Below are 16,221 nucleotides of genomic sequence, written 5' to 3' on the forward strand. Positions count from 1 at the left end.
CAAATCTTTCATTACCCTCAGACCTCTCACCTCCAGCCCTATCCTCTGCTCCCCACACAAAATCTGAGATGTATACTTGAAAATAGAGCTGAATCCCAATTTCAGATATTGTTAGCATTCTTTCTTTAAGAACCAATTAAACAGACCCCTTGAAAATCAGTTCATTCATCAATCAAAACAAGTAAACTGGGTTGGGGACCACTATAAAGGTTTTCCCAGTCTTAACCACCCAGTTTCCATGGAGGCTCAAGCAGGACACCCATTGCAGTGAATTTGTTCTAATCATCATCATTGCATATACTTAAAGTATAATGAGCCCCTAGGTAATTTAGAACTAGCCATTCCTCCCATTATCTGTGGGTTATAGGAGCATAATTTTTGCAGTTATTCAATGATATCAACTTTTATGTTACCACTATTCTGGGAGTATATTAGGACAGGTACTTGCCTGGAGTAAAGTGCAACCCCAAATTATATACCCTGTGGTAAAATGAGGTATTCCGTAATCTATGTTCTAACCTGGTTTCCAGAATGCAATTTTGCAGAAAGTGGAGGTAATGTCAGTGAATAGGTAAAAAGCATGACCTTGACGCTAGGCATTGGTCTACTGTCAGATAATATTGTTAAAAATTTTTGTGGGGAATCTTTCTGTTGATAGCTGATGAGTTAAGATGTCTTATCATAAGTTCTGCTGCATGAGAAATTATAGATAATTTAAAGCAGTTTCCCTTTATAAAAGCCATATGCTCCTGGTTTTTGTTTCCATTCATGGTTATCTGACTAAAATAGTGGGACCATATTTAAGAACCTCAAGTTATATGAGAGCCTCAAGAAATACTGGGCTTCTCTCGTAGCTCAGTTGGTAAAGAATCTGCCTGCAATTCAGGAGACCCGGCTTTGATTCCTGGGTCAGGAAGATCCCCTGGAGGAGGAAATGGCAACCCACTCCAGTATTCTTGCCTGGAGAATCTGATAAAGAGAAGAGCCCAGCAGTCTATAGTCCAGGGGGTCACAAGAGTCAGACATGACTTAGTGATTTAAACCACCAAGAAATATCGTGTAGTTCAGAAATGGGTCATTGTGTCAACCCATCACCCCAAAGTGTGGAATCTTCGATTTGAAGATTTGGAAACTTCAAATTAATTAATTTTATTGAAGTGTAGTTGATTCATAATGTTGTGTTAATTTCTGCTGTATAGCAAAGCAATACACTTTGCTTTACAAACTCACTCATACAGATATATTCTTTTTCATTTTGTTCCCATTATGATTTATCACAGGATATTGAATATAGTTCCTTATGCTATACAGTAGGACCTTGTTTATCCATTCTCTATACAATAGTTTGCAAAAGCATTCTTGAATGCTACAGGCTCCAGAGTTGTCACAATCCAGAAGGAACCTGGAACCCAGAGAAGTGAGTAACTTGCCAGGGTGACCCAGTTGTCTAGGAAAGCTTCAATTCTACACATCCCAGCTCCAGGTCTGTGCCCTCTCCATGCGTCATGTTACAAGTGGTGAATGATGGTTTGGATTGAACAAAGTTCAGCTTTGGAGCTGGTTTTTACTATGGCTTCACTAGGATAGTAACCGAGTCTTACAAAAATCTAACCCCTGAATATTCTCAGAGAAGCTTCATTTTCTTTTAATTGGAGTACAGTTGCTTTACAGTGTCATTAGTTTCTGCTGTACAATGAAGTGGATCAGCTATATGTATACATATATCCCCCTCCCTCTTGGACCGCCCTCCCACCCCACTTCCATCGCATCCATCTAGGGCATCCCAGCGTACCTAACTGAGCTCCTTGTGCTCTACAGCAGGTCGCCACTAGCTATCTGTTTTACACATGGTAGTGTATCTGTGTCAGTCCTAATCTCCCAATTCGTCCCACTCTCTTCTTCCCCTCCCGCGCTCACATGTCCATTCTTTACATCACAGCGGCTTATTTCATTGGGGGTTACATTTTGTTTTGTCCTACTATCCAAAATCACTATGCATGGTGACTGCAGCCATGAAATTAAAAGATGCTTGCTCCTTGAAAGCAATGACAAATATAGTTAAGGTTTTTCCAGTAGTCAAGCACAGATGTGAGAGTTGAACCATAATAAGGCTGAGTGCCGAAGAACTGATGCTTTGGAATTGTGGTGCTGGTGGAGACTTGTGAGAGTCCCTTGGACAGCAAGGATATCAAACAAGTCAATCCTAAAGGAAAGCAACACTGAATATTCATTGGAAGGACTGATGCTGAAGCTGAAGCTGCAATGCTTTGGCCACCTGATGCGAAGAGTCGACTCACTGAAAAAGACCCTGATGCTGGGAAAGTTTGAAGGCAATAGGAGAAGAGGGTGGCAGAGGATGAGATGGTTAGATAACATCACCGACTCAATGGACATGAATTGGGCCAAACTCTGGGAGATAGTGAAGGACAGGGAAGCCTGGCGTGCTTCAGTCCAGGGGATCTCAAAGCGTCAGACACCACTTAGCGACTGAACAGAACAGAACAAAAGAATGTGCAGATTCCTAAGCAGATGTCTTATGTTTGGAGCTACAGTGGTACCAGAAAGTCATCCCTGGCTTTGGGGGTCCTGGAATAGGTGAACAAGTGGTCCTGAGCTGTACTCAAGGCTCAACTGTACAGAGTCAGTCCCTAAACCCCCTAGAAGTAGCACCCCAGTGGAGTGGGGTGACCCCTCCTCCAGGCTGTCCTTTTGTGACCACTTCTGCCCTTTGGGCTCCTTTGATATTCATTTTCATTTGATTTTACCTAGATGAAAATGCCGGGCAGGGACATTTAGGTTGTGATTTACTGTAACCACACCTTCTGAGGGGCCCCGTCCAAGTGGTTGCACAAGAACAGTCATGGTTACTGCCCAAGTGGCTCTGCCCGGTATGTGGAGAGGGTAAAGGAAAAGCCCCGAAGACGGAGGCTGATGTGTGCAGATTAGAAGGTGGGTCACCCCAGAGTAGAGAAGGAAATAGAAGATTCTTTAATAAGGGGGCAGAGTTTCAGTAAACATAGTTATTAACTGTGGTATGCAGTAGGATATTTGCAAACAAGATTGCCCAGAGAAAAATCTAGGTCGAGTGGTCACCGTGGGCGTAATGCCAGGTACACCAGCCATCTATGCTTAAGGGAAGTAAAATGACCTGGACGATCTCATCTGCTGTCTTGGCTTCCCCCAGCTTTCTTTCCTCTCAGCTTTCAAATGTTTCATAGCCGGTCCCCCTGCATACCTTCTCTGCAGAATCCAATCTCAGGTAGAGGGAACACTGGTCCGTGCGATGGCTCAGTGTCTGTCCCCCAGCCACACTCTGTGCCCTTGGAGAACAGAGTGCTATTGCTACATCTAAAAACCTGATATAGAAGATCATTTCTTTCCCAAAAGGCTTTCTCTAAAAGTGGTGTCTTTGCAGGATTTTTTAGAATGGTAAGTGGCATGAGGATTTTTCGAGATCCTGAAAACCTTTTGGTCGAAGCTGCAGGAAAGCAAGATCTTGAGACACCTGAAGCAGGCGTTCCTGGGGTTCAGCACTGTCCCATGCTCCCCACGGCACGAGGGGCAACTCCCCACCCCCTCCCCTTGAACCCTGCCTCCAGGAATCACTTAGGGCAGTTATTCAATAAATATTTGAATAAAGAGGCAAGTATGAATGGGAGACCTGACGGCATCTCAAATAATTAACGAACTTCAAGATGGAAGTGAGGTATGATCTGTCTTGTTTTCCTGTAGTGGTCCTTGAAGAACTTCTCCATGTGAGAAAATACTTTGATGATTAGACAACTTTAATAAAGACTAGCTTGCCTAAAGTGTGATGGACTATCTGAGCAGGGGTCAGTGTCTAGTAACTAAGAGTCTTCGAGCAGAGACTGGGCATACTTGTAAGTGATCATTCAAACACCAGATAAGGAGTTAGATTGAAAATGAAAAGTGAAAGTTGCTCAGTCATGTCCGACTCTTTGCAACTCCATGGGCTATACAGTCCATGGAATTCTCCAGGCCAAAATACTGGAGTGGGTAGCCTTTTCCTTCTCCAAGAGATCTGCCCAACCCAGGGATCGAACCCAAGTCTTCCACATTGCAGGCGGATTCTTTACCAGCTGAGCCACAAGGGAAGCCCAAGAATACTGGAGTGGGTAGCCTATCCCTTCTCCAGGGGATCTTCCTGACCCAGGAATCGAACTGGGATCTCCTGCATTGCAGGCAGATTCTTTACTAACTGAGCTATCCAAAACCTCAAAGTACCTTTCCAGTATTGAAACACTGTTATCACGGGATTTTCGTCCATCTAGCCCCTACTCACAAAGAAACTGCAGAAAGTTAGGGGTGATTACATGTTTTCTTCACTGTTGTGTCTTTAGCGCTTATACAGGGCCTGACACATAGTAGCTGCTCAATAAATATCTGCTGAGTTAAATATATCAGTAAATATCAAATTCAAAATCTATTTCTAGCACAGAATAGGTTCTAATTGTTTATTCCAGTGACCTGAATCAAGCAGCTAGTCAATCAAAAAAGGGCTGAAAATTGAGCAGTAAACCGCCTAGTGAAAAGCTGTGGTCAAACATGCGAACTAAGCACGTGAAATTGAACTGCTATCAGCTTTTCAGACCAGAGAGTCTGGGGTCAGTATGAAACTGGATCAGCGGGGTCCTGGTAGGAAACTGGAGATTCACTCGGCTGGTTCAAATGAGAGGTTAATGAAGGGGCTGCTCCATGGACTGTGGTGTGGCCATGGGAGCCAGCAAGGAATGCGTGGCACCCAGAGATCGAATCAATGGCAGGAAACCTGAACCACTATTCTCGGGGATAACCTGCAGTGACTCCGATGGCTCAGGGAACAAGGAAGAGTTAGGAGAGCCCCATGAGAGCTGGAACCGTGGAGACCAGGGTGTCTTGGCTGTAGCCACTGCTAAACCCCAGATGCTTCATCAGCCAGGGCGTAGACAAAAAAGCGTCTCTTTCCTTCTCCTCCTGCTCATAATACTGGTGTCTACTGTCAGCCAAACCCAACTGGAAGCCAGCCAGCAGGGAGTAGGGCGGGTGGAAAAAAATGGGAAAATGGGGGTGGGGGAGAGTCTGCCCACAGGGAATCACCTTCACATAAATTTTTATTTTATTTTTCAATTTTACTTTAAATTAAATTTAATTAATTATTTATTTATTTAAATAAATACTTCTTTAAAGTAGAGTCTAGATCACAGGGGATAGTGAGGGAATTCCACCCCCACCACCACCATTTCATCCCACCTCTTCTACAGCAGCTCATATGAACGTGCTGGCTTTTTCTCCTTTCTCTCTCTCTCTTTTTTTTTCTTTTTTCTTTCATCTAATACTGGTAAAGGACTCGAAAAATTTTATTCAGAATAAACCAAAGTAAATTTTGTGACACTTGTTTCTTGGCCTAATTAAGATTAACCCTGTAGCCTAACAGACAGGCCTATTTCCTTTCCTTTGTTCTGTTAACATAAACAAGTTACTTCACGTACCTCTGTGGGAACTGGGAATTAGGCAAGTGTTTAGACGCATAAAAACTCTCAGCAAGTTTGGCACTCAGCTTGGATACCAAGTAATTAAATACAAGATGAAAGATGAATCCAACGGCGCTCGCTCTCTAAGATTGAAAGGGAAATGTGAGTGCAGGCAGCCTCAATCAGCTTGATGTTACTGTCAGTGTGAAGTTACTATCAGCTTTTCATATTGCTTGAAGGGCAGCTTGAAAACAGTGGGAGAGACCAGTCTAGGAAAATAGAGCAAATGTTATGGACACAGTTCTTGTTACATCTGAGCTGTTGCTTCATCATGCTCGTCACGCTTGTCATTGTTTATCTGATGCTTGTGCAGTCTTGCCAGACAGGAGCTTCCAGAAGGCAAAGCCACGTCCCTTCAGTGAGCCCAGCATGGAACCTGGCATTAACTAGGTACCTGGTTACGAGGCTGAGTCAGTGGTGGCTGCTCTTCATTAATGTAGAGAGAAGGTGTGAAGGGAGATGGTCAGCAGGTCATTGCTATGTGTGCCAAAGTTCTGAAAGGCAAACGCCAGGACACACATCAATAGACGGGTGTTTTGAGACCATTGTAATACCATAACTAAGATGGCAGCCTCATTGCCTTCTTTGGTTTAAAACAAACAAACAAACAAAAACCTAGAGAGTAATAAGCCATTTCAACTCTGTTAACAGAGAGGAGTAAGTTCTGCCTTCCTGGAGTGGACTCTGTACTTGGCCTTTTACAAATTTCTTCCTGAACTAGGATTGTCCTTGAGAATTGGTTCAGGAAGCTCTAACCACCCCACTTCAGTTCTGGAAATTAAATAGCCTCCCCCTGGACAAATCCGTTTGCTCTCGGATCATACACCTAGAGGTTCAGCTGTCAGCCACTGTGATGTTGAAGGTAGCCTCCAGATTAAAGAAGAAGACTGATGGTGGTGATTTTAAAGGGTGGTAGCTGCTGGGGCGCAGATTCTGAATGAGCTCAGAAATGATTCATAGCCACCGTGGGTATCTTGTCCATATCTCCTTGGCAAGCTTATGTCCTCACCACTATTACTTTGGAGAACTATTGCTCTGAACCCACTATCTTGGAGTCTGCAGGATGGGGTGCAACTGGAGATGTCCAGCTGAGCCCTGCCCATCACTCCATCCTCTTGGAGCTATCATAGGAAGCCTGGCCAAGGGGGCTGCCTCTCTCCTCTGCCAGGATGTGAAATGGTTTTGCAAGCTCACATAAAGGTTATGAACCTCCATGGTTGTCACTCTGCAACTATAATAGATTCTTGTTTTAATTACTATTTTGGAAAATACTGCTGCAGGATTTCAAGAGAGTCTCCAAGCCCCTTCTAGAAGTTCAAGTACATTTTTTGAAAGAGCATTTTCAAAAGTATAGATTGTGCTGAATGCCTTTAGTTATGAATGGATTAGATGTGCGTTATCTCCCAGAGAAAAATGTGTCTGGAAACAGTCTGCATTCTTAGGGGGATAATTAGTTCATTGTGCTTAGCACAGCGAGTCCTCCCGTGGTGTCCTTAAAGATGGGACTGATCTAGTATTGAAAGCAAAAGACTATTTGTAACATATTGCTTGCTTGATATCTAAAAATTGTTCAGTTCAGAAATAACCAAGCCTTGATTTCATCATCTCTGGACAGTAAAGACCAAAATATCCTAATAAAAGAACAGAGTGAAAAACAGAGCTAATGATTATCACAGGGACAGAGAAGAGAGCCCATGGAGGAACTCCTGAAACAACACAACTTTAGAGTCCCCGGGATGTGTGTCCTTCCAGGCTATCTGGGTTGGTGTTCATGGCGAACTGGTATATGATGGAGAAGTTGAACTGCGACTTGATAGGCAAGGTAAGGGTGAGCCAGAACAAAGTGTTGTGAATTTGTTGTTTGTTTGCTAAAGTTCTTACCATTATGCCTCAGTATGGACATTTTTGTGCAACAGAGGATGAGAAATTATATTTTCAGTTGGATAACTTGAGTACTGGTAACTATTGATTAGGCTTCTCAGGTGGAGCTAGCGGTAAAGAATCCGCCTGCCAGTGCAGGAGATGCAGGTTCAATCCCTGGAGGAAATGGCAGACCACTCCAGTATACTTGCCTGGAAAATTCCATGGACAGAGGAGCCTGGTGGGCTACAGTCTATGGGGTCATGAAGAGTCAGACATGACTGAGCACACATCTCTATCTCTGTCTAACAATTGATTATTTATAGTTTGGTTTCTCTTGTTAGATTCAATACTCCAGGATTAACAAAAAGTACTCCTTTCATTTAATATCCCCTTGACTTGAGGGCTTTCATCTGCCTTAAATGTGTCTTTTGCTTAAACGCTTCTTTGTGAAGACAAAGTTGCTTATCATTAAAGTTATTTCACTTTGAAAATAGTCCTTGAAAAAGAAAAAAAAACAGATTAGCTCTTTTGTTTGTTTAACAGTTTGGTTTATATCACAGTAGCAAGGCAGTTTATAGCTGGTAACACTTTCTCAGTGGAGATTAGCTTGAAATAGTGTATATAGATATTTAGTAAATGAAGCCTCCAAGGCAGAAGGGTGTTAGTGCATGATATCTCACTTTCATGAGGAAGGTCATCGTCCCAAGGGACATCAGTGGGACACAAGACACCTCTTGGCATGAAACTGACTTTAATGTTTAGCACATTTATTCTATGGCATGAGCTTAGAAAATGTAATTTCATGCCTTTTTCTTTCAAAGAAAAAAGTTCTAATAGACTAAAAATGTATATTTATTTGGAGTAGGCAATGGAAAATTGCCTACTTGCCTGGAAAATTCCATGGACAGAGGAGCCTGACAAGCCTGATGGCCTGCGTCCATGGGGTCGCAGAGTTGGACATGACTGAGCACAAACACACAAATATATATTAAGGCTCCTTTGTCAGTGGCCTGTGCATTAGTAAATGGTTGGTTTTACCATTTGTCTGGGGAAATGTCACAGTGGTGATATCTTAAATCACAAAATAAACAGGTCTCCTGGCACCCAGCTTTTAAATTGTTATGCTCGATATATAAAATATTAGTTGTGATTTGAAATACTTCCTTATAACTTCTAGCACCTTTGTATCTGAAAATATAAGATGATTGTTTAAACCTGCCTTACCCAGTATAGATGATATGAGGCAAAATCTTTCCTTGAATCTGAAGAATGTATGCATGTCTCTGCCCTTCCTTCTTTTTCCAGGCTGCTCTTTCATCCTTCATTGCCCAGCTTCTTGGAGCTGTTGCCTGGCTGCAAAGTCAGCAAACCTGTCCACTAGGTCAGACGCTGTCGAGTCCCCAGAGCTGCGTGTTATCTGCACTTCCTTCCTGCAGTCTCCCAGCCCTGCCTCCCAACACCCTTCCTGCCTCCTTCCTAAAAGACCTGCATGGATCCCAGAAGGAGGTTCAGGCTTATGACGCCACTGTGGCAATGACCCTGTAACCCTTCCCAGGGAACATTAGAGTTTTAACAGACAACTTTTACCTTAAACCAAAAAGGATTTAAAAAAAAAAAATTTTTTTTATATGGACGATTTTTAAAGTTTTTAATGAATTTGTTACATTATTGTTTCCACTTTATGTTTTAGTTTCTTTTGGTTGCAAGGCATGTAGGATCTTAGCTCCCCAACCCGGGATTGAACCCACACTCCCTGCATTGGAAGGTGAAGTCTTAACCACTGGACCACCAGAGAGGCCCCAACCAAAAAGAACTGGTTTCTCTTAGTGGACTGGCAGACTGATTCTGGGAAAGGATGTTTTTAAGTAACAGGGCTTTCTGGTCCTCCTCCAGTTAGGCCCCAAGACTGGCCTGCACTTGGCTTGCTGGCTGGTGTGTGTCCTGCTGGCTGCAGGCATGCCCTGTGGGTGCTGCTGTTCTACCCCTGGGTCTCCACTCCTGGCGAGGACACTGCAAATGGCTCCTGAGCTGCCCATAACTAGAGCTGCAAGGGAATTAATAAGAACTGCATCCCAGTGAGAGTGTTTTTCCCACCTTGTTGTTGTTCAGTCACTAAGTTGTGTCCAGCGCTTTGCAATCCTGTGGACTGCAGCGCACAAGGCTTCCCTGTCCTTCACCATCTCCCAGAGTTTGCTCAAACTCATATCCATTGAGTTGGTGATGCCATCCAACCATCTCATGCTCTGTTGCCCCCTTCTCCTCCTGCCCTCAACCTTTCCCAGCATCAGGGTCTTTTTCCAATGAGTTGGCTCTTTGCATCAGGTGGCCAAAGTATTAGAACTTTAGCTTCAGCACCAGTCCTTCCAATGAATATTCAGGTTGATTTCCTTTAGGATTGACTGGTTTTTATCTCCTTGCTGTCCAAGGGATTCTCAAGAGTCTTCTCCAGCGCCACAGTTCTAGTGTACTAGGGTACTAGCATCTGTGCCTTTTACTTGCCTTGGGATTAATTTTGTTGCATGGACAGAAGTCTAGTGGCAAGACAATCGGGCAAGGACTTCCCTGGTGGTCCAGTGGTTAAGAATCCATCTTCCAGTGTAAGGGACTAGGATTTGATCCCTGCTTAGGAAACTAAGATCCCACATGCTATATGGCATGGCCAAAAAGAAGAAGCCAAGAGCCTCTGCATATACCATCCCATCCCATCCCTGAATGTGGATCTCTGTGTCTCCCACATGAATATCAAATCTACAGCATAGGAAGCTTCCCTGCTCTTTAAATTAATAATCCAGGGTAGGACAGAGATGATTAGAAAATAAGCATAAGACCACATGACTCTCTAAGTGTAATAAACAGTCATTTAACAGATGGAAAGAGCAGTGGCCTGGAGTGGTTGTGGGAGGTTAGATGAGGCTCGTAAGATTTCAACTGACTCTTAATTAGGCATAAAAAGAGAACTTGGACACAGGTAAGGTGGACGTCATTTTGGAGGGCAACAGAGGTCACCATGGAGGACAGACAAGGGTTAAGAGAGTCCAAACAGCCCAGGGAGGGCCCTTCCTCTCAGACTTTTAGCATCAGTGATTTCCATCAAACTGGCAAATTTGGGGGGAAAGTGGATTATTCCAAGTTGTCTTCTGAACTGACTGATAAATTTCCATCAGAATGGCCCACTGAAGTAACCCTGTATATAATCAGCTTTATTTGAGAGGAAACGGGCATTAAAACAAATCATCCTATTATGTTGTTTGTTTAAAATCACTTAATAGGTATGATAGAAATAGCTATATTAAAGATGATCAGCTAATGTTATTTTTCATAACCACAAATGAATGCTTTAAGTGGAACTTCTATTTAAAGGATTTTGATGCTCTGAAGTAGTTTAGTTTTAGCTATCTATACATGGGCATAACCCAAAACTTGAATTTTAGCTCCATGGTGCAGTGATATCAGTTTTCAAGAACATTTTTGTACTTCTGAAGACCTTCATCTAAAGAACTCAATATCTTTCTCAAATATGAACTTTTGGATCTTGATATAAAAATAGATTTAGCATTTTGAGAAAGACAGGTAGCCTTAGGGAAATGGAAACCCAAAATAATTAGAAGTTCTTTCCTACTGAACTGTGCACAAACTAAACTGTTTGTCTAAGAAATGCCTGTAAGTTTACATTTTAGCTGTTTGTCTTCAGATAGATTTTTCAGTACTGTTTTTAAAATACTCAGGCTTAAATGTGTTCTTGTGTAGCCTTGCTTACTTGACACTGTATTCATTGTCTCGTTAAGGGAAACTAAGGATTCAAACTTCTGTCCACGGTGTGTTATTCTCTGCCCCACCCCCACCCCCAAACTTCACTTTAAAACTTATGGGAGACGTGTGTCCACTTCCTTGGAAACAGACTTAAAAGTCGGGAGGTGCACTTCAAAATAGCAGAGCTCCAAGATCTTGCTGCTTTTGTGGAGTTTAATGAGAATGGTGGCTGGAGCCAGGAAGGTAGAGCCTGAGCAGCTGTAGGCAAGTGTAGGCTGTATTTGATGTTCACAAAAGAATGTCAGTGGCAGGGTGTTGCTCAGCGAAGTGTGCATTTTCAAGTTACCCACAGTGGTGTCTATTGTCCTGTTTCTCAATTGAATGATGTCATGTTTCGTTTAAGGCTCTTAGTGATGCTGAAGTCTGTGGTCTGCACACCAGGGGGAAAAAGGCAGGGAGAAAGTTGCCAATCAGGTTTTTGTAAAGCCTTTGTGTGTTGGGTTTTGAGAGATAAAAGCTGACTCATGCAATATTTCTGCGGAAGGAGCTGCACAGACTAGTAAAGGCTTCTGGTTTTACCTGACTGAGTTCCCAGGGAGGTCAGTGCATCAGCTGAAGGCAGACGACGTGGCTCCGCCTGGGCAGAGCCCAGGTAGGAGCAAACGTGGATGTGTCTGGGGAACCGATGCTCGACACCCTTGGTCCTTCCTGCTGGAGCAGCCGAGCCCAACCGCCTCGGTGAGAAACTGTCCTGGAGATTTTCTCCACCACCCTGTGCAGGACCAGCTGCTCGCTTGAATATATTGCAAGTGTTCTGTTATTATTGCTATGGACTGAAAAGAGTTCTCCAATAATAGAATTAATCTAGAAGGTGATTTTTTTTTTCCTCCCTCTGAACTGCAGTCTGCCTTCAAAGGTTTTTGTCTTGTTTTGGTTTGAATTTGATCTCCCCTTAAAGTTAGGTTGAAATAATCTAGAGAGCTTGATGTTGGTGACTCTGGGGAGAAAAGTAAAACCTAAGTGTTCATGCAGTGACTGCTGAGTATTTTCATGTGCTTTCTTTATGAGGTTGACGCAGGTTAAGCTGGGGAACAAAATAAATGTTTGCAAACTTTATACTTAGCAACTGTAGTGATGGAATCTAGTCTGAGTCTAGTGGTCACCAAAGTTGACCGAGTAAATGCAGTTTCCGTGTTGAATGCTTATTGGTAAGAAATTCTTTTGTTAGGAGGAATAATTGGAGAGAAAAAGGCATGGATTGTAGTCAATGCTGTTGCACAGTGGAGTCTGACTTTTATTTTGCTTTTTATTTTAATTTAGTGATACTAATATATTTGAGAGAAGATGTATATATTTGGCATTCCTTTTCATTAATCATGTGAACATAGAAATTAATTCTTTTCATTGAAAATATTTAAATATTTGTTACACACTGATGTTGTGATTTTTAGTTTCTTTAAATAACTTTTGCAGATTATCAATGTGGTACACATTGAGGAAAAGTGGTATTGAGAGGTAAATATCAAAGGAAAAACCATCCATTCTCCTACTTTGAAAAACCAAGGTCAATATTGTATTCTGCATCTTTTGAATCATTTTTCTAATGTGGATAATAAACAAGTGGCATTTTTAATTCAAATTTAGGATCACATTGTACTTATGTTTTATAAACCACCCATTTTACCCAACTGTCTATTATGACCATTTTCTGCCCTTAAGGATTTGAAAGGGCATGACATTCAATAGTTTTATATTGTACTTTCTAGATGGATTTATTCACTCAGATCTCTATTGTTAGACGCTTTGAATTCTCTTCCTCCTCTTTTTTTCTCTGAGAAAATGTTTAGTGTACTTTAGGGATGGTTTATTTTCTCAGAGTGCTATTGTTAGTTACTAGGGTTTCTCCTTCTCCTTCCTCCTCCCTTTTCTTTAAGAAATGTTATTTAACCTACTCCTGCCTCTCAAGTGAGCAGAGATGTTTTGGGAACTGTGCATGCTCAGTGCAGAGGGAACCTGTGCATGCAGCTCTCATTGTTGCATTACTGCCTTGAGACCGATATTTCCACAAAAACAAAAAAGAAGCCAGAGCATAGATTGTGATTGAGTCTAAGTGAAAAAAAAAATAGTTTTTTAGCCTTTAGCAAAGTCAGTGATATATATATTTCATCATTGAAGACCTGGCATTAGTAGAATGTAGAAGACAATTGCTATTTTGTGGTTACTGCTTGTCCTGTGATTCCAGCTAGGAATGGACCTTGCAGACGTGGCATCCGTGTGACTTGGTGTTTATTTCAGGGTTGGGACTGCATCCCTGCAGTTGGATGGGACCTGGGGAAGTCAGCTAGTCCAGCTGCCTCACTTACAAGTGAGGAAACCAGAGACTCAAAGGCTGCAATACAGTGACTTCTCTGGTGGTCCAGTGGTTACGATTCCATGCTTCCACTGCAGGGGTGAGGATTCAATCCCTGGTCAGGGAACTGAGATTCCAATGCCAAGCAGTACAGCCAAAAAAAAAAAAAAATTGCAATACAAAGCTCCATGGTACAGAGCCAGGGCACAAATGCAAATCTTCTATAGGAGAGACGCCTATAACCTGATTCCTGGCTGGTCCACTGAGCTCTTTCTGTACACACAGTTGGGCATATATTCATTCATTCCTATACACACACACACACACACTACTGGCACATTGGGATTGTGCACTTTATACAAGTAGCTTATATTTAGTGCATCATTTGCTGATCTCTAAGCACTTTTTCTGCCCTATTCTGTGAATCTATGCCATGTGTGCTTGACTCTTTGCATCCCCATGACTGTAGCCTGCCAGGCTCCTCTGTCCGTGGGAATTCTCCAGGCAAGAATATTGCAGTGGGTTGCCATGCCCTCCTCTAGGGGATCTTTCCAACCCAGGGATCGAACCCAGGTCTCCCACATTGCAGGCAGATTCTTTACCATCTGAGCCACTAGTGAACCTATAACCAAGTATCAGAACTAATGGGCCAGAAATCAGAAACCATAGTCTCTGATTCACAGTTCAACTTTGAGCATGATGTAACCTAACCTATCTTTTTTTCCCATCCATAAAATGTTCCAAAAGTAATGACATATGTGAATGAACTGTGAGGCTTTGTGTGTGGGGTCAAGGGGAGGGAAGTGTGTGTTTCGTTTTTTAAGGATAATTGTCGTAGAGAGTTAAAGACCTGGCATGTATGGTAAGGCTGATCTGTTATAATAGAGGCTGTTCGGGTTATCTCTTGCTGCATTACAAATCACTCCAGAGCCTAGTGGTTTGGAACAACAACAATCATTTCTAATCTCTCAAGGTTTATGTGAGTCAGGAGTTCAGAAGAGGCTCTGCCAGGTGGTTCTGGCTCAGGGTCTCCTGATGTTGCAGCCAGATATGACAGGGCTGGGGTCATCTCTAAGGCTGTTCTTTCATACTGTCTGGTGCCTGGGCCAGAAACACCCAGTCTGTAGGGGCCAGATCAGCCAGGGTTCCTTGTGGTCTCATTCCCTGGTTTCTCCAGCATGTCAGTTTTAGGATAACCAGACTTTTTTATATGGTGGCTCAGGGCACATCCGGACGCACTTATTGCAAGGCCCTTCTGTCTTTGTGCTGTGCCATATTCTAGGGCTTTGGGGTCATGTTCATGGCTTGGGCAAGGTCCCCTGCCACATCTGGGTCCCAGCGGAAAGGGGAAGGATGTGGAGGAATGATGTCTGATGCTGGAGAAATGGACCACCAGAGGGGCACGTATCTTTTCCATTGGTGAGAACTTGACCACATGGCCAATTCTAATGGCAGGGAGTCTGAAAAGTGTGCTCAGCAGAAACTTTGTTCACGAGGGAAGAAGGGGAGTGGGTTTTTGTGGACAACTGCCAGTCCCCCCTCAAAGTGACAACATTTTAGCCCTGCTTTAACCCTGCTCCATCATCACCTTCACCTCCCCCACTAATTGATCTTCCAAAGCAGATAATAAAAATGAAAATGATAATAAAAATGGGGGAAAAAAGCCTTAAGGTCCCCTAGGTCCTCTATTTTTTTAACTTTATATTTTCAATTGGGTTAAGGCAAAATGGTTGTCTGAGGAGGACTTACAAATAGCTGAGAAAAGAAGAGAAGTGCAAGGCAAAGGAGAAAAGGAAAAAAATACACCCATTTGAATACAGAGTTCCAAAGAATAGCAATGAGAGATAAGAAAGCATTCCTCAGTGACCAATGCAAAGAAATAGAGGAAAACAATAGAATGGGAAAAATGAGTGATCTCGTCAAGAAAATTAGAGATGCCAAGGGAACACTTCATGCAAAGATGGGCACAATAAAGGACAGAAATGGTATGGACCTAACAGAAGCAGAAGATATTAAGAAGAGGTGGCAAGAATACACAAAAGAACTATACAAAAAAGATCTTCATGACTCAGATAATCACGATGGTGTGATCACTAACCTAGAGCCAGACATCCTGGAATGTGAAGTCAAGTGGACCTTTGGAAGCATCACTATGAACAAAGCTAGTGGAGGTGATGAAATTCCAGTTGAGCTATTTCAAATCCTTACAGATGATGCTGTGAAAGTGCTGCACTCAATATGCCAGCAAATTTGGAAAACTCAGCAGTGGCCACAGGACTGGAAAAGGTCAGTTTTCATTCTAATCCCAAAGAAAGACAATGCCAAAGAATGCTCAAACTACCAAACAATTGCATTCATCTCACACGCTAGCAAAGTAATGCTCAAAATTCTTCAAACCAGGCTTTAACTGTACACGACCCATAAACTTCTAGATGTTCAAGCTGTATTTATCCCGTCAGAGGAACCAGAGATCAAATTGCCAACATCCACTAGATCATTGAAAAAGCAAGAGAGTTCCAGAAAGACATCTACTTCTGCTTTATTGAATACGCCAAAGCCTTTGACTGTGTGGATCACGACAAACTGTGGAAAATTCTTCAAGACCACCTTACCTCCCTCCTGAGAAATCTGTATGCAGGTCAAGAAGCAACAGTTAGAGCTGGACATGGAAAAACAGACTGGTTCCAAATCAGGAAAGGAGTACATCAAGGCTGTATATTGTTACCC

General features: G+C 42.6%; 1 protein-coding gene across 7 annotated transcripts in view; it reads left to right on the plus strand.

Annotated features, from left to right (window-relative positions):
• Positions 1 to 16,221, plus strand: part of PLEKHG1 (pleckstrin homology and RhoGEF domain containing G1) — a 249,041-nt gene that overhangs the window by 118,860 nt on the left and 113,960 nt on the right. The window contains exon 1 of one of the 7 annotated variants that reach the window (XM_086318317.1): positions 6,992 to 7,353. The exons of 4 other annotated variants lie outside the window; for them this stretch is intronic. Coding sequence is in view for 1 of the 3 variants with exons in the window: in XM_086318313.1 (XP_086174439.1) it covers positions 11,813 to 11,882 (70 nt within the window). In the remaining 2 variants the exon portion in view is untranslated. Of the gene's footprint in view, positions 1 to 6,991; positions 7,354 to 11,540; positions 12,016 to 16,221 lie in introns of those variants that run through there. 2 more of the 7 variants (XM_086318313.1, XM_086318318.1) reach the window with 2 other exon arrangements.

The sequence above is a fragment of the Bos grunniens genome, chromosome 9 (genome assembly GCF_055505025.1).
Source record: "Bos grunniens cultivar Pamir isolate PY7600 chromosome 9, Bosgru_T2T1.0, whole genome shotgun sequence".
NCBI classification, from domain to species: Eukaryota; Metazoa; Chordata; class Mammalia; order Artiodactyla; family Bovidae; genus Bos; species Bos grunniens.